Here is a 26,121-nt window from a genome sequence, read left to right as displayed (position 1 = left end):
GCTCTTAGAGGATTGTTTTGATTTATCATATTCAAGGAGCTTTTTTGGCAATAACAGTAGCTCATAAACCGGTGATATTAAAATGAATGATTTGGTGTTCTGGAAACAGTGACACCCCTGTGGCCTCATTTTTTGAGAAAACATCTCAAATCAGAGTTTAAAAAGCAGAACAGAGACGTGAGGCTGTGGATCCCTGTCCTGGATCTCAAATAGGAACACTGTCAAAGCATCTACTGAAGCTTTGAGCAGTTGTGAAAAGCAATACTGTAATGAAAATCACTTGGATGGCTTAAATTAACCTCCACTAAATAATAATTAGCACTGTTGCACAACACTTTAAACAGAAGGGAGGGATTTATTTTGTCAAGCAAACTAACGACGCCTCTGCAAAACTTTACCTTGAAGCTTATGTCATATGTTTGCATTAAATAAATAAAAAAATTTTTTAACTTAGGTATCTTTTCCATTTTTCTAAAACCATTTAGTTGTTTTTTGGTTTCCCTTAAGGAAGACATTGTCAGTGTGACTTGGCCTCTGTAGGCAAAATTATATTATTGGCGGTAAAGTCTCAATTTCACGGCTCTAGAAAAATGTTAGATGCCTCAGTGCTTCCAAACGTAACACTGTGACCACTCTTTTCCCCACAGTGGTTCAGCAGAAGGATTAGGGAGGGTACATTTGGTGAGCAATGATATACGCATTGTGTAAGAGGTCTTAATTCACTTAAATGGCAGTTTTTGAGGACATAGACTGATGTTGTGTTCGATTGCATTATATAAGGTATTTCTGTTAATTTGTCCACCAGAAAGACCTTATAATGTGACAGCAGACTTGACAACAATTTAACATTTAGAGATATAATTTCCTTACTGTTGCTTATAGGTCTACTTCAGTATGCACAATGTGACTCATGCAGGGTCGAAATGAGGATGTGTCTTTCTTCGGAGCATATAATCAGCACTAGGACGACAATTAACATTATATCTGCATGTGGTGCAATTGAAAACATGGTAATTTATATCTCTATATGCTGCAGTTCTGAGTCATCTCTTCTGAGCTTACTTCAGTCACTTAAGTTATTATCATCCCCTTATACTCCATCCAACCCCTCAAATCAATTTCGAAAACTGACTGGCTGGAAGGCTCGAAGATGAAGAAAAAGAAAAAAAACATAGGTTTGATATCTGCCACAGCCACAAGTCTCTTCAAGCCTCTGCCTGCTTAATGTCTATTTGTTGTAGCTTATTGAATGAGCACATCACCTGATTCGATATTCTACTTGGCCTATATGCGTAAATATAAAATAAATAAACAAATAAAAAAATCAAATAATCATCTAGTTTTGTACTGTGTTCTTCTCTTTTTAAATCACAATTTTTTGTGATCAACTTTTTATTAAGTTTGTCAAATGAAAATCACTGTACACAAGATACCATAGACAAGCTTTTAACACAAACATTATACATATCACCATCATCTGAACTGAATGGACTGTAATGCTGTGCAATATGCTGCCTTCCACTGTGTAATTGTCTGAAATATATTAATTATTTATCTATTTATTTTAATTTTGAGAGTTACAAGTTCTTTTAATATGGTCATGGAGCATATATACTGTATATTTGTATTCCAGGGGTATCGTTTCTATGCAGAGGGTAGTTTAGTTTATTTACTGACTACACTGAGGGTGTTTTATATTTTAATAATTTATTTATTTATTGTGTTGAGTTGAATGTGCTACTTATTTTGTACAGTAATTACCTTGGGCCTGTTCTACCTTTTTTCTTTTCTTAAAGGTCCCATATCGTGCTCATTTTCAGGTTCATACTTGTATTTTGTGTTTCTACTAGAACATGTTTACATGCTGTAATGTTAAAAAAAAACTTTATTTTCCTCATGCGGTCTGCCTGAATATACCTGTATTTACCCTCCGTCTGAAACGCTCAGTTTTAGTGCATTTCAACGGAATTGCAACAGAATTGTGTTGCCTGGCAACAGTTTGGGTCCATGTTTACTTCCTGTCAGCTGATGTCATTCACATACACTGCAACCAGGAATAAACTGGGACACATTTAGAAGGTTTACGTCTAAAACCATGTAATGGTCTAAATATTGTATATTTGTGACATCACAAATGGACAGAAATCCTAATGGCCTGTTTCAAAAGCACAATTTCTGAAGACGGGCTGTGTGTATTTCTCTGTATATTGAGCGCTTCGATACTTTCACTGTATTTATATGGCACTTAAACCTGCTTTATAATATAAAAGACATGAAAACAAAAAATAAATAAAAAAACAAATATATAAATAGATAACAAATTATGCAAGTAAGTGTGTTAGGTCTTCTTTCATTCTATCAAGGTGACACGTTATATCTGTGCAAGAATTAAGTCTCTATTTTGATTCATATTCTAAATCACTGGGTTAAGAGATTGTATGGATCTCTAAGCTATTTTGCAAACATATGATTTCAAGATAAATGTCGCCCTCAAGTGGTAAATATTTGCTATTACACAACCAAGCTTTCTTTGCTTCGAAACAACCCTCCGTGTCTGGTAAACCAAACCTTTTTACACAAACCGAAGCTTCCTATTGGTCAGTAAAACCGCTCGTTGCCTCAAACTCATCTCTGAACTGTCAAGCATGTTCTTATAGAGTGCAACAAATATGACAAAGAAAGAAGTGAATTGCTATCAGGAGTAGATGATGGAAATATTACAATCTGCTAGGAAAGACATCTAAGAAAGTACACAATCTTCTAATTAATTACTTAAGGGCAACAGGAATAATGGAGAGAATTTAATTATTAGTAGTATTATTATTATTGAATGAATTATATCTGTCAACAATTTCTTCCTCACAAAACAAAAAAGCAATGAAAACAATGAATGTTTGCAATATCTTTAAAGTTTTTAAGTGAAATTATTGTCATACTCTGGCGTGGTCTTTTTTTATTATTATCTATTTATTTATTTATTTTATTGTGTTTTTTTAATTTTATTTTATGTTGGTTTTGTTTCATTTCTGTTGTCCTTTTATGTTTGGCACAGCTCTTTGTTTATGTTTTTTGCTATGCTTCTTCTGTATATAAATGTTTTTAATGTTTTCTGCTGTTACTATGAATACTGTAATTTTGAAATAAAATAAAAAAATATGACAAAGAAAGAAGGGAATTGCTATCAGGAGTAGATGATGGAAACAATCTGCTAGGAAAGACATCTAAGAAAGTACACAATCTTCTAATTAATTACTTAAGGGCAACAGGAATAATGGAGAGAATTTAATTATTATTAGTATTATTATTATTATTAATAATTATTAATTTGTATTTTATATATTTTTTGGTTTTTATTTATTTTATTATTATTATTGTTATATTTTTTTCCTGCCACTCTACTGTTCCACACTCAACTACATGGCGGTAATGCACCTCTAAGCTGGTTTGCCAACCGCCAATAAACACCAAAGAAGAAGAAGAAGAAGAACTCCTCTCTGATTGGTTCCTTGAAAACCAAACAGCCAGCATGCTGCTCTGAGCACACTGAGTTTAGCTTTAGCTCTGTGATAGATAGAGGTCTGACTCCGACAATCAACAGGTTAGTGTTTGACTTAATATACTAGAAGTTCATTAACATTAATCACACACATGCTTGCTAGAATTAGAGTAGTATAACCCCCACATACCTCATTTGTTTTCGTTGTGAGGAAGCTAATTCCCATCTCTGCTTTGATTCTTAGCCAAATTAGCATCGAGTTAGCAGGGTTAAGTTGGTTTCACTTTAGCAACTGCTTGTTGGAAGAACAAGTGTCTTAGTAACCGAACAGAGTCTTACAACTTTGCTGCAGCTGTAGAGACAGTGTTAATGTTAGATGTGCTCCTCTCTCTAGCTACTAATCCAGTTTAAATGTGGCGGTTTTGCATCATTTGTTGTGAAGTGACGACGTGGGAGGCGCAGCACGGAGCCACAACTGAGGCTGGGTTGCTAGGCAACAAATACTCCAGAAAATAAGCATCGTTTAGTCTGACCAAAAACCTGAGCGTTTTTCTTTTTCATTCTCCATCATGGATGACAGCTTAGCCATCATCCTCCTCTCTCCCAGAAGCATAGTGTTTTAAACTGACCTTTTTTCTTGTTATGTGATAGTAGTAGATGTAGTTGGCAGTGTGTGTTGTATAATAGCATTACAAAAAGCATTTGTTTTGTAGAGTTGTCAACAAATTGGATAACCTCTAGTCCAGGGGTCAGCAACCTGAAGTTCCGGAGCCACATGCGGCTCTTTAGCTCCTCTCCAGTGGCTCCCTGTGGACTTTTAATAATGGAAATAAATAACAGTTTTTTTGTTTACATTTTCATTTGTTTATCATTGTTGTAGATCTATGGTGAGACGGTTGAGGAAAAAAAATAAATCTTGAGATTACGAGAATAAAGTCATAATATTACGAGAATAAAGTTATGATAGTACGAGAATAAAGTCATAATATTACGAGAATAAAGTTGTGATAGTACGAGAATAAAGTCATAATATTACGAGGATAAAGTCATAATATTATGGGAATAAAGTCATAATATTACGGGAATAAAGTCGTAATATTACGAGAATAAAGTCGTAATATTACGGGAATAAAGTCGTGATATTACGAGAATAAAGTCATAATATTACGAGGATAAAGTCATAATATTACGGGAATAAAGTCGTGATATTACGAGAATAAAGTCATAATATTACAGGAATAAAGTCGTAATATTACGAGAATAAAGTCATAATATTATGGGAATAAAGTCATAATATTACGAGAACAAAGTCGTGATATTACGAGAATAAAGTCATAATATTACGAGAATAAAGTCATAATATTACGAGAATAAAGTCATAATATTACGGGAATAAAGTCATATGTTTACAAGAAAAAAGTAATATAATGAAAATAAAGTCATAATATTATAAAGTAGTAATTTTATGTGTTATTTTTTCTTTTTCTCGTAAAGTTATTATTCTCGTAATATTATGACTTTATTCTCATAACATTATGACTTATTCTTTATTATGATTTTTTATTTCTTTATTTTTTGCCTAAAATGTCTCTTTAGATAGTAAAGCTTGCTGAACCAGCTCTAGAGCTACGTTAGCATCCCAGTCAGTTACCATGGTAACAAGCCACAAGATATAACGCTAACATAACGTTCATGTAAACAACGCTGAGCTGAGTAATGTTAATGTGCCCGGGTCTGTAATCGCGCATCAAAATAGTCCTAATGAAACGTTATAACATGCATTAGTGCTAAATAACGCAGAGGACATGCTGGCTTAAAGGTATGGTGATGAAAACGGTTCATGTAGCTGCAGTTAGCATTTACCTGCATGACAGCTGTGTTTTTACTGTTGCCTAGATACGAATGCTTATTATCTCTCTATATATATATATATAGTTATATATGCAGTTGATTACTATGCCGTTTATGCGTGTGAGGATTTGCGGTAACTTAGTTAACGCTATATCTTATATGCAGAGAAACAACCGCAGTGTTCCTTCAGCACGGTGTTACGGTGCTTCTAATCCGCTTTGCACGTCTTATTTCCAGGGATGGCAGAGCCGCCTGTGGTGATGATCCTGATCCTCCAGCACCTGATGAGAGGCAGCTAGTGACGGTGCAAAAAGCAATGCAATGTTGTGCTGTGGTGCACGATGAAGAAGATATTCAGCTTTACTAAGAGAAAGAAACACCCGTCGTCCAGTACTCCTGACAACGGGAGTGTGCTTTCTGTCGGATATGAACTGAAGGAGAAGGACCTCGGGAAGGTTCACAAGGCTGCCTCGGTGGGGGATCTGGCAAAGCTGAAGCAGCTGGCTAAAAAGAATGATATCAATCAACTTGACAAGGAGAACAGGTGAGTGGGATTGAAACAAGCACTTGTTGTCACATCCTTGATAGTGGATTCATTGCTGTCTACAATATACCTTAGTAATGCAGTCCACATGCAGAGCTTAGTGCAGTCATGATCTCTTTATCTGTCTTATACTCTTACATATTATTTTGGAGCCTCTTTTTTCCCACTGTTTCATCTGTATATATTCTCTTTCCACAAATCTTGACTAAAAGTTAAAGGATATTGTTACAGGATTTATATGTTAAACACATCAAATAATAATAATAATAATAAATGTATTTATATAGCACTTCTCAAAACAGATGTTACAAAGTGCTTCACAAGACATTAAAAGCAGATAAATAAAGTAAAAGATATGGTAACTGCTAAAACAGAACATCACAGAACATATCAATAATAATAGAAGTGGTCAAATGGTAGGACAAGTTCATAAAACAAATATACAGCATATATATACATAAATGTGTATAAATGTACACATGCGTCCAGAAACGGATGTGTACATACATATGTTTATACCCTTCTAATTATAGGAATGCTATGCTAAAAAAATGTGTTTTCAAAAGTTTTTTAAAAGTGGATACAGAGTTAGATGATTGTATCTCTGTAGGAAGTGCATTCCAGAGTTTGGGAGCCCTGACAGCAAAAGCCTGATCGCCTCTTGTCACAAAATTGGACCTGGGAACAGCAAGAAGTAGTTGATCAGATGATCTCAGACCACGCACAGGCGTATAGGGTGTTAAGAGATCCAATATGTATTCTGGGGTCAGACCAAGTTGTGCTTTAAAACTGAGTAATACAATTTTAAAATGTATTCTAAATTGTAGGGGAAGCCAGTGCAATGATGCCAGGACTGGTGTAATGTGCTCCCTTTTATTAATGCCCATTAGAAGCCTGGCAGCAGAATTCTGAACCAGTTGTAGTCTTGAAAGTTGCTTCTGACTGAGGCAGGAATACAAGGAATTACAGTAATCCAGTTTGGAAAAAATTAAAGCATGTATGACTTTCTCCATATCACTGAATGACAGAAAATATTCTATTTTGGAATGAATGCATCCATGCAGATGGACTTGCATTTATATAGCGCTTTGGACATCGATGGACCTCTTTCTTATGCTTTTGACATAACAAAGCACATTTAAAAAAAAAAGTTCAGCTCTAGGGTATATTATTTAGTATATTGTGGAATAACGTTTGTATAGTAGAGCTGGGATGTCCAGACAATGTCCAGTATTTACTGTTTACAGTAAACTACCAGCTGTTTTAAGCACCAAATAAAATGTAAATGACACCCCGTTGCTTCTTTTCTACTTATGTTTCAAGGTAGGATCTAGTTACCTTTCACAATTAGTGTGTGTCAGAAGTTACTGTGGTGAGTAGTGTACGGATAGTACTTCAGACAATTTACAGAATGGCTTGTGATATATCATCATTGATAGATATATATATATATATATATATGTATCTCATCATGTTCGGCACCTCAGTAACATAATAGAACTTTTAAAACAACATGTTCTTGGATAGAAGAACTAGTTAAGTAAGGCCTATGTTAAGAATAGCTATAACATCCTTGTCAAGGTCAGTGGAAGTTTTTTTAGTAAGAACAATAATGCTTGTATATGAGAAACTCTCTCCTTCCCTATTACAGAACTGCACTTCATATTGCCTGCGCCAGTGGACATGTCGAGGTGGTGCAGTTCCTCGTCGAGAGCAAAGCCAAGCTTAACCTATGTGACAATCAAAACAGATCCGCCTTAATGAAGGTAATCCTGGATGATGAGACTCCACCACCGACTGATTCTTCATTTAATGTTGAATATAATTGTGATGATGATCATTGTTGGCTTCTTTCCTCGTACATTGTTTCAAGCCTTTCTCTGACCTCTGCAATCATGTTAATTTTCCTCTTTATCAGGCAGTGCAGGGCCAGCACGAACGCTGTCTGACCACACTGCTGGAGAACCATGCTGAGCCTAACCTAGTGGACATCAATGGCAATACAGCCCTGCATTTAACAGCAAACATCCCGTCCATTCCCACTGCTGCTCTGCTGCTGGAGCATGAGGCTGACATCAATGCACAAAATAAGGTGATTCTGTCTTTCTATCTACCACAGTACAAATTCTTAGCCTCAGGCCAAACATCAGGGCGATCTTCAGATAATACAGACCTGGATTCATGTTACCAAATTTATTTGAATTGTGAGTAGATCCAGCGGTGGGACAATATTTGGCATACTCCTGTATCTCAATATATAATAAAGTAATAACAGTTATCATGCCGTCACAGCTCATATATCATAATAACAGTCTTTATTGCAATAACCAAATATGGCCAAGAGAGGAGGACCTCTTAGTGTCTGATGGTTTTCACAACAAATGGTATCGTGCACAACACCAGGCATGGCACGGCATGTCAAAATAGACCAGAGCCATCATGGAAAGTTTTAGTTTATGAAAAGTAAAATGTTTTCTTAGAGAAAGATGTATTGTGCTTATCTACATGTGATGCTTTCAGTGACGTCTGTCTGTAGGCTACAGTAAAAATCTTATAAATAAAGAAGGATATTAAATGATATCTGATACTCGGTGTATAATGAGGTACTGCTGTTCTTATGAAACCTGTCTAATGAATGAGGTTGTTGACTGTGATCTAATTTTTAGGAGGGATTCACACCCCTGACCGTGTCAGTCCGTGAGGACCATATCGAGATGGCTGAGTTTCTCCTCAAGGAGGGCGCTGGTGTGAATTTTATGGACCAAGCCCAAAGGTCAGTACTAAACAATGACACATTTGCGAAACGCGTCCAATAATCTTTGACAGTGTTTACACCTGGCTTTAACAAACGTCTTGGGCGATCGGATCACAAGTGGACAGCGCTAAATACAAGTGTAAACGACAACCGAGATGAACTGTGATCCGAACACTCAAACCACTTTCACACGTCTGTGACCACATCTTTTGTAGTGTAAATGCTAATGTGTCCTGATGCGTCCTCGACAAGGACGTAGCATAAAAGAACAGAAAATACATCATCAGAGCCACAGCTCTCCTTTTGTTCTTCCTTTTTCTCATGTCAAGTTGGTTCTCAAGTCGCTTTAGCTGGCTATGTCCGTGATGTCTGAAAATTTTGAAAAGCCCATAGAGATATATATTACGTGAAACATCTTGGCAAATTCCGGCAGACTAGGCACGGGAAGTGCATTTGAAAACAGACATGATGAAGGCTAAGTGTTTATTTGCATATAGTGCAGGTAATTGAGATTTGTTCACAAGCGGTCAGTCGAGACGCACTCTAACGGCAGGTGTGAACTGATGTACTTAGAGCTGTCAACCTGTAATCAGATCACCCAAGACGCATGTTAATGCCAGGTGTAAACAGGGCCTTAATGCTGCTGAATTCATTGTTTACAGTTGGTCATGTTGCTATCATGGATTTTACCTCCAGGTCCCCACTAATGATCGCTGCTGGCAATGGACAAATCAATATGTTGCGGCTGCTCTTGCGGTACAACGCAGATATCACACTAAAGGATACCAAAGGATGGTCAGCTGATGACTACGCGGTGATGAATGGGCATCATCCGTAAGCTGAGCTTCTTTTCTTTGCACATATGTTCCTACAGTGGTCTGTCTTCTGTAATGTATGTAGTTGTGGTGTGTGAGTGGAACACAGAACAGGAACAATCAACCAAAGCCCATTTCATTTGTTTATTCATTAGGAAACACTTATTTTTTTTTCTTGTTATGACATTTTCCCTGTCTTGACTCTCTTGTAGTTGTTCCCTCCTGATCATTGAGCACAGTACCCAGAGGAATGACGGGCCCTCACATCAAGGTCCGAGCAAAAAGAAGCAGAAAACACTGCTGGGCAGTCCTTCTCAAGATGTTGAAGCAGGCTTCTCTTTGGGAGGACCAGCCACTGACAAAGATGGTAGGGAGAGATGTTTTCATCACATAATAGTGAATGAAAGTGGTGTTAGGATATTATTATTGTGTCTATTCATTATTGACTTTGATTATTTTATTTATTCCTCATGCATTACCCTCTTGACTGGATCTAGAGCATGGAACAAATGAAGCAGGGGGAGGTATTAACTTTGCTTAGATGAACTTTGTTAGCAAAAGCTGTCAGTTTGTGCCAGTAAAGATCATTAACAGTTTCTAAGGATGGATACTCAACCTTCTCCTGTTTTCAGAAAATGCACTTTTTCATGCTGCTTAGATTTGTAGTGCTTTGTGCGCCATGCCTTTTCTGCTTCTTAAGACTTAGATGCTCTCAAGATATCGCTATTTGACAGTTTTGATATTAAAATATGACATGTGCCTTTCTAAAATTGATTCAATTGAGGCTGAAATTAAGCTCCTCTGCTTTGTTGCAGATTTTGAAGATAATTCTCAGTCGGAGTCACTAAGTCGGTGAGCACAATTTTCTTCTTATGTGATCTGTAACTTTTTTTTATGTATATTTTTTTTATTAAATGCGAGACGCTACAGGCAAAATATTTTGAGATTTTGGGCTTTTTTTGTTTCCATAACAAGAAAACATCCAAAATACACATTTAGGTGTTTATTTTTACTACTTTGTCTATTTGGGTCTGTAGATTTCTCCTAAATTCTACAAAAGTTACCATTACATAATGCCTCATTTGCATATTTAAACATACAATTTCAAAAAACTTGTAATACAAAAAAATGATTGTCTTAATTAAAATAATCAACTGGAGAAGTTTCATGGTGATATCTATTAGTTTAAATGTTTTACCTTATTCACCTGTAGTGTCTTGCATATGTAGGTATCTCAAAATGAGCCAGAAGTGTCCACTTCAGTAGCACTTCTATACACCAGATTTTCCAGTTTCGTCCTTAACTTTATTCTGAATGTTTTTATAGGGGTTTTATATCATTTATAGCTCGATTTATTGAACATTTTATTCCCAAAAATTATGACTTTATGGAGTGATAAAAAGAGATATTCAGAATCTCTTCTTTAAAAACCATTGACTCTAATATGAAATGAAACAATAATTTTGAACCTGGCTTTATCCAACGTTCAGGTTTCTGGTCCGGAAATTTATGCAAATTAATATAATATTTAATAAGATAATGCCTCATTTCCATATTTAATCATGACATTTCAGAAAACTTGTAAGACAAAAAAGAACTGCCTAATGTAAGCAATCAACAGGGGAAGTTTCATGGTGATATCTAATAGTTAAAATAGACTCTATTCATCTGGGGTGTCTCCCCATAATCTTTATTTTTCTAGTACTAGTTCTCATTGAGATTCAGCATCTTTTTTTTACAAGGGAGTCATGAACAAGACTTACAATTTACTTCCTGGCTCAAACCATTCTTCTTCCCTCCTCAGAGTTTCAAAAAGTGCTGCAGATGAATGGGCTTCATCAGAAGATGACGATGGATCGGTTTTAATCGAAAAGGTTGGTGCTACTCTTTTTTTTCTTGAAAAGTGTGTTTTTCCCTAAATTTCATTCTGGCCTTAATGTTATGATATGCTGTCTTTCAGAAACCACAGAAGCTCAACCTAAGGAAAATGATTGCATCTAAAAGAGGAGAAGGTACTGTGAATCTTTGGCCTTATTCACATGTTAGTGTCCCTCCATAGCTTGTGGTTTTTAGAAGTAATCTTTTATCCCTGCCCTGCCCTGTAGCTTCCGCACTGCCTGACAGATCTTTGAGCGGTACGGAGTCTGAGCCGGAGAATGAGAATAGAGTCCAGCGACTTCCATCCCTCCCAAAGGCTTTACCGTCCAGCAGAGCTCTGCAGCTCCCAGTAGATCCCTCTCCCGTTTCCTTCCTTTCCAAAGCACCCCAGATGACCTCTACCCCTCTTCCAAGCTACAGAAAGGTAAAACGTTTGTGTTGCCACTTGCATTTTTATGACCTTTTTTCCTCTCCTTCTATTTTTTCCCCCCAAATGCTTAAAACAAGCAGCCGACGAGCAGAAAAGCAAAGCAGACTCAGAGCAGCCTTCAAGTAGTAAAGCAAGAACAGACTCTCAAGAGGAAAGCCCAGAAGCTGAGGATTCTGAGGAGGAGGAAGAAGAAGAGGAGGAGGAAGATGATGAAGAAGAAGATGATGATGAAGATGAGGAGGATGACGAAGAAGAAGAAGAGGAGGACGACGACGACGACGACAACGATGATGATGAAGATGATGATGAAGAAAGTGAAGAGGAAGATGGGGAAGAGGATGAAGAAGAGAATGAATGTGAGGAGGAGGACAGTGACAAATGTGTGGCTTCTGTCGAGGCCAACACGGCTGAATTTGAAGATATACAAAAACCCTGTGTTACTGACGCCCTTAAGATTATTGACAGTGCCGATGCTCAAAACATACCTGGTGCTGACATTTCTTACAGCGGTGAAACTAGCCCCGGTATTGTAGGTGAGAGTGTAGATGCAGCAGAGAAAGATGCCAAAACAGAGACTCAAAAAAACGACTGCCCAGCTGGAACAGCAAGCTATGCAATGCCAGCAACTTTAGACGTAGAGGAGGATTGCGTCGTGTCAGCCATCAGGGTAGAATCCAAATTTTCTGATGAAGATGACAGCCTCGGGAAGGAATGCACATCGTCACCCAGACATCACACGGGAACTTGTTCACCTACTGCAGTTAAGGAGGAAGAGTTTGAGCGAGAAGTGGAAAAGGATGACGACGATGACTCCTGGAGCAATAAACAAAACAGCGGCGACGCAGCAAGCAATGACGGTGCTGATGAAGAGGATAATCAAACGGGAGGATTTGGTCGCGACACGGTACTGGCTAATAGAAAAAATTTGGCGCCTGAGGACGGAGTTGAAAACGCAGACGGTTCCTCTGATGCCGCATCAAACAAAGAAGCGCTCAAAGAGGGGAAACGCAGATCCTCGTGGGGCTCCTCATTAGAGGACAGCGACGCTGACCTACCCAAAGAAGATGAGGTAAACAAGGAGACGCTTGATCAGAAAAGTGATGTCCAAGCATCAGATTTACAGCCAGAAGCAGCAACACTGCATTCAAAATGCACATTACCGCAACCAAATGAAGACCACCGGGATACCTCATGGGATTCTTCATCACCAGTGGTACCATCTCCAAAATGTGTCTCACGTCAGCCAGTGATGGATGAACCAGTGACCTCTTCGAGGTTATGTTCAACTCCTCAGTCCAAAAACAGACCAGCAAAAGCAGCAGTAGATGAATCAGAGTGGGATTCTTCTTCTGAAAATAATGATCAAAATGATAATGGCTCCTTCACTAAAGGTGACGTGCAGTCACCAGTTTCTAAAACAAATATTGGAACAGCAAACCAGACTGGAGAGCAGCAGTCTTGGCAAGAAGAAGATAAAGAAAGTGTTGATAAAGAATCCAATGACCCCTCTCCTGCAGTGTCACCAGTACCTGAGGAAATACTAGATAATGATGGAGGAAAATTAGACTCAGAGAATGATCAAGGCGACGATAGTAGTTGGGATGATGAAGATAAAAGTGAGTCAGAAAAACAGAAGACAATGGTGAGAAAAGATGATGAGGTTGCAGTCTGCGTTAACATCTTGAAGACACGTCTCTCTACGCCGAGCAAGTCGAGACCCACGAGTGCAACGGACAAGAAGTTGGAGGGAGATGAAGACGATGAAGAGGCTCCTCAAGCTGTTATTGATGGGAAGGATGAGTCCCCAGAGGATAACAGTCTGGCGGGTGTTCAGAAAGACAATCCCAGCAAAGACGATGAGACAAGCGAGGACTCTGACAGCCACGACCAAAAGCTGCAGTACGATTTCACCAGCGCCACAGTCAAAGTGTCTGACGATGTCGATGGACACGAGGCTAGATTAACTGCATATGTTCCACTAGAAAATAGAAGTGCCGTTGTTCCTGACCTCAATGAAGAACCGACGAGGGAAAATATTCTTTCAAGCCCTCCCGCTGCTGGTCAGCGCCATGATTCAGATGGGAACACGTTGTCTGATGAAGCGTTACCTCAGACTGACATTGACGACGTTGATCTAGACTCACCTGATGAGGCAGAGAGCATAGGCGCGGGAAGTCGAGAGCTAAGAAACATTGAAGAGTCTGTCATGCAGGTAAAAAAACAGGAGTACAAGAGGTAGTTTTTAGTTCGTAGGGTAGCAGTTTCTGATGTAGTGTGGCTGATTTGTTTTCATATGCTTGTTCCCAGTTTGCTTTTCGTTTGTGGACACATGCACTCGTTTAAAGTAGGTTTTAAAGTACATATTATGACTAATCAACATTTATTTTTTTATTTTTTTACACAGAAAAAAGATTCCACTGGGGATGAGGATGATAATGACCAAGAGGAGGAGAGAGATGATGAGGAGGAAGACGTCTCAGATGAAAATGATCCACCTGATCGTAAAGAGAGTGGAGAGTTCCTTTACGCCTCCTCACCTGTTCCTGAGGCAGAAGTCTCTAAAGATAAGAAAAGAGGTAAGGAGCAAATAATTTCTATCAGATGTTCTGAACATGCTATGAACTGTATTTACAATACTACGACCTCACATCCGGTAGTGTCTACAGGCAGTCTTTCAAAATAATATTATAATAATAATAATATACACAATATATAATAATAATAATATACACAAAATATAATAGTATCTGTCAAAACTAAACCCATTTAGTGCATTTAAGTGCAATATTACATTCTGGGTTTTAAAGAAAACATTTTCTGAAATGCAAAAACAAATAATGAATGAATGAATAAACGAGAAGTGCACTCGGAGAGCGCAGACCTCCGCCAAGAAAGGTTTCATGTACGTCGCGCGCCCCCCGCCCCGCCATTCAGCTTGCACCATCATCCACATGTGTTTTTGTTTATGTTGAGATCAGCTGTACGTCGCAGAGCAGCATAGCGGAGCAGCATAGCGGAGCAGCAAAGCGGAGCTTTGTAAAATTACTTAAGTGGAAGTGGTCAGAAACAAAATAACACTCAACTAAAGCGTCGTCATCACTCTTTGCAACAGTCACCAAGTGTGCCTTGGTCGAAGTAAACTGTAATGTCACTGTGTTTGATGAGGAAAGCTGGCAAAAGGAGAGAGCTGGGTGACGCGTCATGAACGCATCATCAGTTACACTGCGCATGTCTTAAAGCCTGTGATGTTAATGCACAGGCTGAGCGGAGTTATTAAAAAAAATTCCCGAAGCCGGATCATGATCCGGATCGCCACCAAAATCGAATGGATTGTTCATTGTGCCACACCCCTCCCCTCCAAAAAATTTCATTCAAATCTATTACGGACTTTTGGAGTAATCCTTACGTTTTACGTGTTTTAAGTTCAAAATTGATATTGACATTATTAAAAGAAACTCATTGGATGATTTTTAGTATTCAAATTTCTCGAGGAATCGTTCCAGCCCTACAAAACCTTACAAAAGCTGTGGTTGGTCCACATTGCTCCTTGATTTAGTTTGTTTTAATAACAGTCAAAAACACTGGTAATCTTTTCCTCTGATTGGAGAAATTCTACCATGTCATTGTTACTTTCTATCAGGGATTTTGATTCAAAGGTCCCGTATTGTAAAAAGTGAGATTTTCATGTCTTTTTTTATTTTAAAGCATGGTTAAGTGCTATATAAATACTGTGAAAGTATTGAAACGCTCAATCCACAGAGAGATACACACAGCCTGCATTCAGAAACTGCCTTTGAAACAAGCTGTCGGGATCTCTGTCATTTTATGATGTCACAAATATACAATATATAGACCACCAAACATACTAAATATGTCCCAGTTTATTTGCTGTTGCGGTGTATGTGAATGACATCAGCTGACAGGGAGTAAACATGGACCCAAGCTGTTGCCTAGCAACGCAATTCCATTGAAATTAGCTAAAACGGCGCATTTCACACAGAGGGTAAATACAGGCATATTCAGGCAGACAGTATGAGGAAAATAAAGGTGTTGTTTTTTTTTTAACATTACAGCAGGTAAACATGTTCTATTAGAAACACAAAATACAAGTATGGACCTGAAAATGAGCACAATATGTGACCTTAACTTTAGTAACAATGTTATTGCAAATGTGGTCATACAGTAGAGATGCAGCAAGAATTGTTTTGAATTGAATTGTAGCACCACATGAATTGAAATCAAATCAAATTGTGGGAGACCCAGAGAGTTTATCTGCTGCTCCTATCCAATGCATCGTGCACTGCTCTGCAACTACCATTGGTATTTAGTTATATCGTTATAATGAATCTGCATCTGTTGAAACAGACTTCCTGTCAGAGCTGGGACTAGAGAAGGGAGAGGAAGAGCAGGACTCCTGGGACTCTGAGGTACAGTAGAGACACAATACCTCGTAGAATCAGATGTTTCGCCACGCTGATTCTCACAGATTGATTTTTTCTCTTTCAGTCCCACTCTGATAACCCCAATATTCCACATGAAGGGAAACAAAGCTCGCATACTCAGGATCGAGAAATGATAACCACCGTTGAAGAAGAGGTCAAAGAAAGTAGGTCTATTTTTTTTTTTTTTTTCGAAATCATTCCAGGCACCATTTCATGCTTTACTTAATCGTAATCATAGAAAACTGTGCTTTAGTGTTTTAATGCACGATTATATTTGTCTGTGATTAATGGTTCGAGCTTCCTGTTTTCTGTCTAAATATGGTGTAGAATGTACAATGCAATATAATCAAAACAGCCTTTCCAACAATATGTTACATTTCTTTTGTAGACTTGTTTTATATTCCCTCTTTTTTAAGAGGGCAAGGAGGCGCTAGGATGGCAGTCCTAGAGCCTCGGAGGAGTGTAGGCAGGTCCAGAGGCAGCCAGGGAGAGGGTATGAATGTCTTGACTCATATAGGTCTGAGGAACAGCATGTAAACCATCACCTCATGATCACCATAAGAGAATGCATGCAGCATACACTACTCCTCCCTGCCTGCTACCCCCCCTTGAACCCCATTTTCCCAAATGTGGGGCCACAGGTTCTTTCTTAGCTCGCTTGCTTTCAGTAGGTTTTGGCTCAAATGAAGGTTCAAGGTTTTCTTTATTTCTCATTTGTCAATTCCAGCAAAGCAGTGATAGGAAATGAAAATCTTTGGTCTCAGGTTCCTTCAAAAATGCTCATAATATATATATCTATAAAAGGGGAAATCACACAAGTAAATGTAAAAGCAGAATGATAATGTAAGGCATAACATAGTGCAGATGGGAAAAGTGAATGTAAACAGGATATAGTACGTATATGCATGATGAGAAGTAATATATGTACACAGAGGTGTAAACAGGAATGTAGTATGTAATAATGAGAAGTACTAAAATATATAAATAAATATAATAAATAATAAAGGTAAAGTGATGAGCTCGGGAGATTAAGAGTTCAGCAGTATGATATTAATAAATGAGTGCAGCATTTATCAGCATTCTTGGCTGATGCTGAACTTGTGTCCCAATGAAACAAGGAGTCTACGTGTGTTTTCATATAAGTTACGATCGATTCGTACCACGCCTAAGACGGCGATTTCCTTCCCTCTCCACTTCCCCCTGCAGCTCAGCTTTCACATCAGTAAAATGTAAAAAAACTTGCGTCATCATTTAGGTGACATTTGTTTATTTTGACCTTTGCATTATGCCAGCCTAGCTACGGGGATAGGTGTTAAAATTCTCACAATATATTCACGCAACACTCACCAAAACTGTCCTGATTAGTCTTTTCCAACAGTCACCACCTCTGTTTTGGTCCAAATAAACCCTCATTTCACAGAGATCGACGTGAAAATATGCCGGCTCTACCCTCTGTTTACCCCCGTTGTTTCTTTCTGTCGTTCTTCGGAGGCAGACCATTAAATTAGCTAAGTAAAAGACGAACATCAGTAACACCCTAGTGCCTGCTATTGTTTAGATTTTAAGGAACCTCTCGCCTGCCTTCCTGCTTTACAAACCACAGCCGTGCAGTTCAGAGGATGAGATTGACGCATGCTGCGTGCATATGCAGATTTTGGAGGAAAAAATGTCGAATCTACTCGCTGACTGCTAGCGTTGCTTGCGTTAAATAGCAGTCCACTTCCGTGTTTTGGTACAGCTGGCTTTCACACCCGATGCGAACTGTACCCGAATTCACATGAACCGTACTCAAACCACCTTTTCAAGTGGACTGATCTGTGCCTGAGTGCAGTACACAGCGCGTTCACCCTAATCAAACGAACTGGACTTTGGGGTCAAGTGTATTCTGATCCGGGCCCGGGTCCCCTGATGTGAAATCCTCCCAAACGCCCGTGTGATGCCTAACCACGTATCTTTATGCTAATTAACCATGAGCTCATTTGCATGGGAATGCTTTGTGCAATGTTCTGGCAAACTCATCCAGCTTCATCAGAATGTTGCTTTGTTTTACAGAAGAAGTTAATTGTGTCTCTAACACGACACGCATGTCTTCTCTCTTGCAGTTGGAAATGACGGTAACGGTAAAAACAGAGCCGAACGTGTAGATAAAGATGACAGTAAACAGAAAGAGGTATGTTTGGCAACTAAATGACAAAGAAGGTCAAATAAATTCTGATCTGTTGGATCAAATAGCAATGTTATTCCTTTTCTACCAGACTGAGAAAACCAAATGGGAACCACTTCGTGTTTTGAGAAAACTTGAAGGAGATATCGAACGAAAGACAGGTAAACAGAATAACCCGGAGCATCGGGGTTCCTGTTGGTCTAAAATTTAAACGGTTTGTATTTAACATGGTGCTTTGTTTCTCTTTCACAGATGTAATGGAAGAGCTCGGTCTGGGTGATGTTGATGATCTTGAAGGTAAGATGAAATAATGAATTCTCCACTTTGTTTGAATATTTCTTAAATGATCATTCATCTAATGCCTCTGTCTGCCCCTAAACCTAATGCACATGCATCCTTCACGGTGTCGCTGCTGGTAAACTGTCTGATATCTACAGAGTAGCACCCGGTATCCACGTCATGAAAGCTTCACTTTCAAATACTTAGGAGCTGCTGTCTTTTGAAGCTTTTGTTTAAAATGTTCTGTAACACTGGCTTCACTAATTTTTGTATGTTTCGTCACACTTTTTGAAGCTAAAAAAGCAGGTCAGTGAACATGAACTATCCGATTAGACAAGGTGAACTGTTTACACCGGTAGCTGTAGTTCCTCGTTTTATGGAGTGCATTCGGCGTTCCAGCCTCTCCCTGATCTTTCCCATTGTTTGGTGTTGTCGGGTTCTGTGGTTATCCCAATGTAAACTGACCTCCCACCCTCAGCAACATCAATGTCATATTTCATTCATTCATTGACCTACAACTGATTGTGTTAACGACACAGACGCATCAGACTGGGACTCGGCCAGTACTACCAGTAAGAGAACCCTGCCTGGCCGCAGAATGCCCTCCCCTGGACTTGAGGAGTTCCCAGAATGCTCCTATCCATCTGTTAAAGAGCAGGAGGAAGACATTGCTCCGGCAGCGCCCCTGACACCTCAGAGGAGCTTCAACTCCAACAAGACTCTGCCCAGCACACCTCCTCAACCCCAACCCCAACCGCAGCCTCGATCAAGGAAGATGGTGCTTCAGAAACCAGAGAGTGAAGAAGGTAAGGCATATTAAGCCCTTCTGCCCTTCTTCACACACATATATAAATATATACAGTATACACCGTTGTAGGGTCGGAGGAAAAAATCTATACAGCATAGTATCATAATATTTTGCGGGGCAATATTGTATCGATTCACGGACGTCAAGTATTGATCTTTTATCATATAAATTATTAATATTGCAAATACAATGTCGACTCTAATACAAACTGTTCAGTTAGTCAGGTGCATGATGCAACATTTATGTTTTTATGACAGTGTTGGTCAGTCTGTCTGCTTGACTGACGATCCCATTTTGCTAAAAATGATTGAAGTGAGATGAAGGGACTGCATTGTTTTTTTTGTGAAAGCTGCATTGTTCAAAATACCTGTAATGGTACAGTAGTCAAGTCCACACAAGTTTGCATTCAGTTAAGTTGAACTACATGTAGACTAATACAAACAGTTCAGTTGTTCAGGTGCTTTTATGACAGTGTTGGTCAGTCTGTCTGCTTGACTGTCATTCCCATTTTGCTGCAATAAAAGTTATTGAAGTGAGACGAACAGAGTGGAAACTGTATCTTATTAGATAAAACAGATGTTGACAAACTGCATAATTTGTAGTTAAAAAACATAATAAAATGCAATATATCGCAATATATCTTATCACAATACTCGGCATATCGCGAAATTGCAATAAGGTTGCATCGTGACTTAAGTATCGTGATAGTATCGTATCATGATTCCCACCCCTGGACAGTATATACCTTTGATAAAAAAGATATGATTACAGCATTGTGCTCTGTCTTCTTTGACTTGGCTCTCGTTCAGATTCAGATTGGGAACCAGACAACGTGGCGTCCTCTTGCAATACAGCCAAAATAGACAATCAGCTGCGAAGCATAGCTGAGCCCCAGGCAGCGGTCACACCAGGTAAGGCTCACTTTAAAAATGCCCACAGATATTTGTGTGCGCATGCCCCGTGCTCTGGATAACAACTCTCTGTCTCCTTAGGTTCCTCTGAGCTCTCACCGTTGGCAGGAGACAGAAAAAGTAACGTAGAGTCTGACAAGCAGCAACAAAAGGTGAGAAATACCCAGAATATACCATCTCTGCCACAATCCTTAGTTCTTTTATTCCTGGCATTTTTGTCCCAGAAACAACATCGCCATTCATGCTTCCCAGTCACATGGAAATTAAAATACATCATCAAGTCATATATACATTAGGGCTGTCAATCTATTTAAATATTTAATCGGGATTAATCGCATGATTGTCTATAGTTAATTGCGATTAATCAAAGGTAAATTAAAGGTCCCATATCGTGCTCATTTTCAGGTTCATACTTGTATTTTGTGTTTCTACTAGAACATGTTTACATGCTTTAATGTTCAAAAAACACATACTTTTCCTCGTTCTGTCTGCTTGAATATACCTGTATTTACCCTTCGTCTGAAACGCTCCATTTTAGTGCATTTCAATCGAATTACAACGGAATTGCGTTGCTAGGCAACAGTTTGGGTCCATGTTTACTTCCTGTCAGCTGATGACATTCACATACACTGCAACAGGAAATAAACTGGGACACATGTAGAATGTTTGTTTAAAACCGTGTAATGGTCTAAATATTGTATATTTGTGACATCACAAACGGACAGAAATCCTAACGGCTTGTTTCAAAGGCACAATTTCTGAATACGGGCTGTGTGTATTTCTCCATATATTAAGCGTTTTGATAGTTTAACAGTATTTATAAAGCACTTAAACCTGAAAATCTCACTTTTTACAATGTGGGAACTTTAAAGCAAGATTTGTCAAGTATTTAATACTTATAATACTATTACTACTAATACTATTAATACTTACTTATCAACATGGGAGTCGGCAAATGTGCCGATTTATTTTTTATTATTTTAGCAGAGATCAAAGACTGGCCTTTTTTGTAGTTTTGGCTAGGTATAAGTAACTATGTTGGTCCATTGGGGGAAAAATTGGGTAAAACATTTAGATGTGCACTTTCTATTGTGGGACACGGCTCCAAATTCTATGAGCATGACAGCCACATCTGTTTTTCTGGCTTTTGGCAAAACAAATCATTACTGTGCCAGAAATCAAAGGTTCTGTTTGGAAGTGTAACAAGCTATTGCCAAACAAGTTGTAACTTATCCAAAATAACATTCTTGTAAATATAATTTTGGAGTCTTTTCTATAATGTAATTTGCTAAAATGAAAGCAATGTTTAAACGCCTCCGTATTTATTTGAAAGTTGTGTTTTTTTATTTAAAGTCCAAACATGGTTTTTTGTATTTTTGTCTCGTCTGTTTTGTGTTTTTCCTCGTTCGCCCATGCCATCAAAGGAGGTAGATGATGATGATGATGCAGTAGATACATGTGAGTTAGATCTAAATAACCCATGTCCATCTGGAGAGAAGGACAATGACTTTAAAGATCAACGCGGTCCTGAAGAAAGAGGCGAAGGGGGCGGCGGCGTCCCGTGGGAGAATCGCTACGAGAAGCTCTGGGTGGAGGTGGAGAAAAGGGAGGTCAAATCCACCTTCAAGAATGTTGCCGGTGAATTAAAAGAGAAGTTTGGAGAACTGCAGAAATCAAGGCGTTCTGCAGAAGAAGAAGAAGAAGAACAGGCCATGGCTGAATCTGCAGAAGAAGAGTCAAGTGATGAAGAAGAAGAAGGGGAAGTCATTGTGCGCCCCGCGGCGAGAGCGAGGAGCACCGTCCTTCTCACCATCCCCGAGCAGAGGGAGTCTGGACCGGACGACTCGGCGACAGAATCAAGTGACAACTCCTTATGCGAGGGCGGGATGCAGGTCTACGAGCCCGCAGCTAGCGAGAGCAACATGTGTCGAGAGCCGTATCTACTCGCTGATGATTTTCTGGAGGAGCGCAGGTCTTCTTCTCCTCGACTCGCCACAGCACAGAGAGACAGCTGCATAGATCCCGTTGCCACATCTTTTGCTGATGACACCATACGCATGTCTGTTGTTGACCGGAGCACATTCTCAAAGGATGACTCCAAACTTGGGCCGTTCCAGAAAACACATCTGGACCTTATCTGCAAGGACAACGCTGCTAATCTAGATGGAGCTGAAAAAAACAATGCGAGTTCAGAAGAGGATCCCGAGGAATTCGCCAAGTCTCGCCCCCCCTCACTGAGCAGACGTTCAGCATCTGTCCCAGGTGTTTCTGATGAAGAGCTGGAAGAGGACATGGAAAGATTTAAACTTGAGGTAGGGATGCTGAAGGTTGTCTTCCTGGATTTGGAGAAAGAAAAGGCCCAACTCCAGAAAGAGGTAGAGGACAGCCGCCCCTCCTAACAGTCCCTTCTTCATCGCCTCTCTTTCTCTTCTTTTCATCCATGTGATTAATTTCATTTCTTTTAATTGTCTGTTTCAAAGGGCCTGAACTACCCATACACCATTACCTCATCTTATTTCTTTCTGTCAGTGGTTTCCATGTCTTTATGTTTTTTTTTCCCTTTAGGTTTGATTTCAAGTAGAAGAGTTTATCTTGCATGTTTCTCTTCACATTGTTGTGTCCGTTTAACTAATATGTAGAATCAAACTACCACAACCATTTGTTGAAGGTCATTTGCTCTGCACTCAAGTAACCTTTGGTACTTACATGCAGTTAAAAAAAAAATGTTGGTTGGCATTCTTGATTGTCCAAAACTAAACAACCATCAGTCTTATGTGTTCTTCAGTAGTGACTTGTCCTTCATCATGCATGGACCTTGCATGTATCTTTACATTGAATAGGTTCTGTTATGTAAACTTTCTCTTTCTAGGTCATGTGGTGTGAAGATTGTATAAATAATAGCCTTCTTTTCCCCAAAAAAGAAGTGCAGTTGTGATGCCAATTGCTGAATTTTGTTTTGCTTTTCATGCATGCTGCACTTAAAGGGATACTTTACCCACAAAAACAACCATTTATTTATCAATTACTCACCCCGTGTTACCTTGAATTTTAGAAAAAAATCTTTGCATGAGACTGTTTATGCGTTAATGTATTAAATAGTAAGGTTTTATCAAAGATGCATGTGTTTGGGAAGTAGTGAGCATACGATTTGGATCATACTGCACGAGTTGTCTGAGAGTTTTCCCCGTGGAGGCATGCGAGAAAAACTATTTTCAGTAACACGTTTTCTTGAAGAATTCAAGGTAACACGGGGTGAGTAATTGATATACAAATGGTCATTTTATGGCTGGAAGTATTCCCTTAAGTTGGTCTTTATACATACGGGGATGGATAGATTTATTTTTTTGGCCAGCCTTTTGTTCAGTGTTTTGATATCTCTTTGGAAAGAAAGCATAGAAGTTGCTACAGAGTTTGGCATTTTAATTCACAGAGAGAACGACTAATGTAACTAAAATAACATACAGTATGAACGGCTAGAGATAATACTTTAAGAGATAATAATACTGTAGTGTTGAGCTCATGTGGAATTAGTAAAACAAATTAAATTCTACTTTCTTTAGATTGTAGTTTTATTGTTGGGAGGAACACTGTCTCTTCTAGTTCTTGGATGTTTACCATTCATATCAGACTGTCCAAAACTGATGAGATTTGTCTCAGTTCAGGTATGCCACAGAAAGCATTGTAATGTATGGAATTGTGCATCCTTATAATTAACTGAAATTACCATGTCAAATAGAGTAACCACACTAAGGTGTTAGGTCTCCGAAGGGGAGGGGTGACACTAAATTATGTATGACAAAGTGTACTAGTCCCTGCTCCAGAACGCATCCTAAAAAGGCTGGCCCCAACCTGTTTCAGTTAGGAATAATCTGTGACCGGTTATCAAATATTTACTTGTCTTTTCAGGTTGGCAAAGAGACGACACAGACGGCAACGGAGGTGCAACAACCATCCACTTCTTCCTGGCATACCGGTGGAACGGCACTGGAAGAAATGCGTACTGAGAAACCTGAGACCAGGTTAGGATCCCTGTCAAGTCAAGCTGGAGCAATTCACCAGGAACAGCAGCAGCCTGTGGCCACCAAGAGGTATGCAGCATTTTGGACATTTTCAGTCGCATTAATTACAATTTCAGAACAACAACAACAACAACAGTCAGATATTATCTGCAAGAAAATATTTTGTTTTTGTGCCTGTGTGTGTGTGTTTGTGTGTGTGTAGTTAATAAGACTCTTTTTGATAAATTCTCATTTATTTTTCATGCATTCAGGAGAAAAGAGCCGAGTCTAAACTTTATTTCGTTGATGCAATTTAACGAGGTTTCCTTCACCTCCAAAGGGCCCCAAAGTGTAGATGTCACACAACTTATTGACTATCAGGTTTATTGCTCTCCATAGCACCAACGGGGCAGCAGTGCAGACCTACAATAGCAACAGACAGCAGGGACACGCTGTAGTGGAGCCCTCACAGCCGGAGCTGGTCAGAGGGGCCCAGCGCTGCAGAGCCCCTCAGACCAACACCCATGTCAATGGAGATCCTCTCTCTGTGTTTGATGATAGCACTTTAAGTGAAGTGTCCGACGATGAAGGAAGGTATATATGCAGTATGCCACTTTTTTGGTATTTCAATTTCACCTCTCTTGTCACTGACTCGTAAGGTGTGTTTAGACTGAACGCAAAGTGAATTTTACAGGCAGCACAACTGCGCACAAAGTCGATGGAAAGAAGTGTGAAAAGTCACATATTCGCTCGCGGGAGAGCAAATGAAAAATGGATAAAATCAAAGATAATTGCGCGGGTCTGTGTCCCATGCGCGCTCGCGTGTGGCTACGCTGTTCAGACGAGACTCCAACACAATAAAAGCCAGACTAAATAGATGGGTTTTTAGTTTACGTTGAGAAAAAAAAAGAAAAAAACATATCATTGATATGTTGCGTGCAAACCGTCATACGGTAGTTATCAAGAAAATTTTTCTTTAAAGGGACTGTTTGTAACTTCTTACACGTATAAATCATTGCGGGTCGGTGTCCCATGCGCGCTCGCGTGTGGCTACGCTGTTCGGTCTCGGACTCCAACACAAACTACAGAGAAGCACCAAAACCGCAAAGTTCTATCCAGTGAAGCAAAACAGTGTTGGCCGCGGTCGGAGGACGCAGGGGAGACCGTAGCTTTGGTCTCCAGGGCCGGAGTCTCTGCTGTACTCTGCTCCTCTGCCTGCCTGCTTGCCTTCACTCACACACTTCTCACTCTTTCGCTCAACTCACGTGCATGCGCGCACACTACACACTGCAGAAGAGTTAGTTTAGCTGTGAGAATATCTAGTGAATGTACAGTGGACGTTTGTGCAGAAATAATAATTCCCGTGTCTTGTGAAGTGACGGGGCTGCGCAGCGAGAAACGTTATCGTCTCCGACCAACACTCCGGTGTCTCCCCTGTTCCCTCCGGCCGCGGTCGGGAGGCTGAGGCAGGAAAAGCCAACACTAGGATCAGCATTGATTCATAGAGAGACCTTCGTCTGGTCAGCTAACATTACTGCCAAGCAGCTGAAATATAGAGTGATATTGTGGTTTTAGCTGACGTGTGTCGCCTCGCTGTTTTGAGCGATGCTCATTCATGTCTATTGCTCTCAGTGAACCTCCCCCTGAATGAAATAAAGATTAAAAAGAAACATGTAGAGCGAGCACAAGCGCGAGCAACAGGGCGCTGACTTTCGTTGACTTAATGGCCACAGGTGTCGCTGTTAACAAG

The 26,121-nt window shown here is 39.4% G+C and overlaps 1 protein-coding gene across 10 annotated transcripts in view; it reads left to right on the top strand.

Moving 5' to 3' along the window:
* The first annotated feature begins 3,444 nt into the window (after positions 1 to 3,444).
* Positions 3,445 to 26,121, top strand: part of ankrd26 (ankyrin repeat domain containing 26) — a 40,522-nt gene continuing 17,845 nt past the window's right edge. For 3 of the 10 annotated variants that reach the window (XR_012593690.1, XM_074633976.1, XM_074633975.1), the window contains exons 1-14: positions 11,777 to 13,981; positions 14,174 to 14,345; positions 16,135 to 16,196; positions 16,276 to 16,375; positions 16,600 to 16,704; positions 18,314 to 18,381; positions 18,467 to 18,536; positions 18,628 to 18,672; positions 19,194 to 19,460; positions 20,272 to 20,373; positions 20,455 to 20,525; positions 21,798 to 22,748; positions 24,280 to 24,461; positions 24,771 to 24,965. Coding sequence is in view for 9 of the 10 variants with exons in the window: in XM_074633976.1 (XP_074490077.1) it covers positions 11,795 to 13,981; positions 14,174 to 14,345; positions 16,135 to 16,196; positions 16,276 to 16,375; positions 16,600 to 16,704; positions 18,314 to 18,381; positions 18,467 to 18,536; positions 18,628 to 18,672; positions 19,194 to 19,460; positions 20,272 to 20,373; positions 20,455 to 20,525; positions 21,798 to 22,748; positions 24,280 to 24,461; positions 24,771 to 24,965 (4,577 nt within the window). In the remaining variant the exon portion in view is untranslated. The other 7 variants (XM_074633983.1, XM_074633980.1, XM_074633981.1 and 4 more) reach the window with 7 other exon arrangements.

The sequence above is a fragment of the Sebastes fasciatus genome, chromosome 4 (genome assembly GCF_043250625.1).
Source record: "Sebastes fasciatus isolate fSebFas1 chromosome 4, fSebFas1.pri, whole genome shotgun sequence".
NCBI classification, from domain to species: Eukaryota; Metazoa; Chordata; class Actinopteri; order Perciformes; family Sebastidae; genus Sebastes; species Sebastes fasciatus.
Note: the sequence above shows the minus strand (reverse complement) of the source record. Positions and strands in the feature narration are given on the sequence as shown.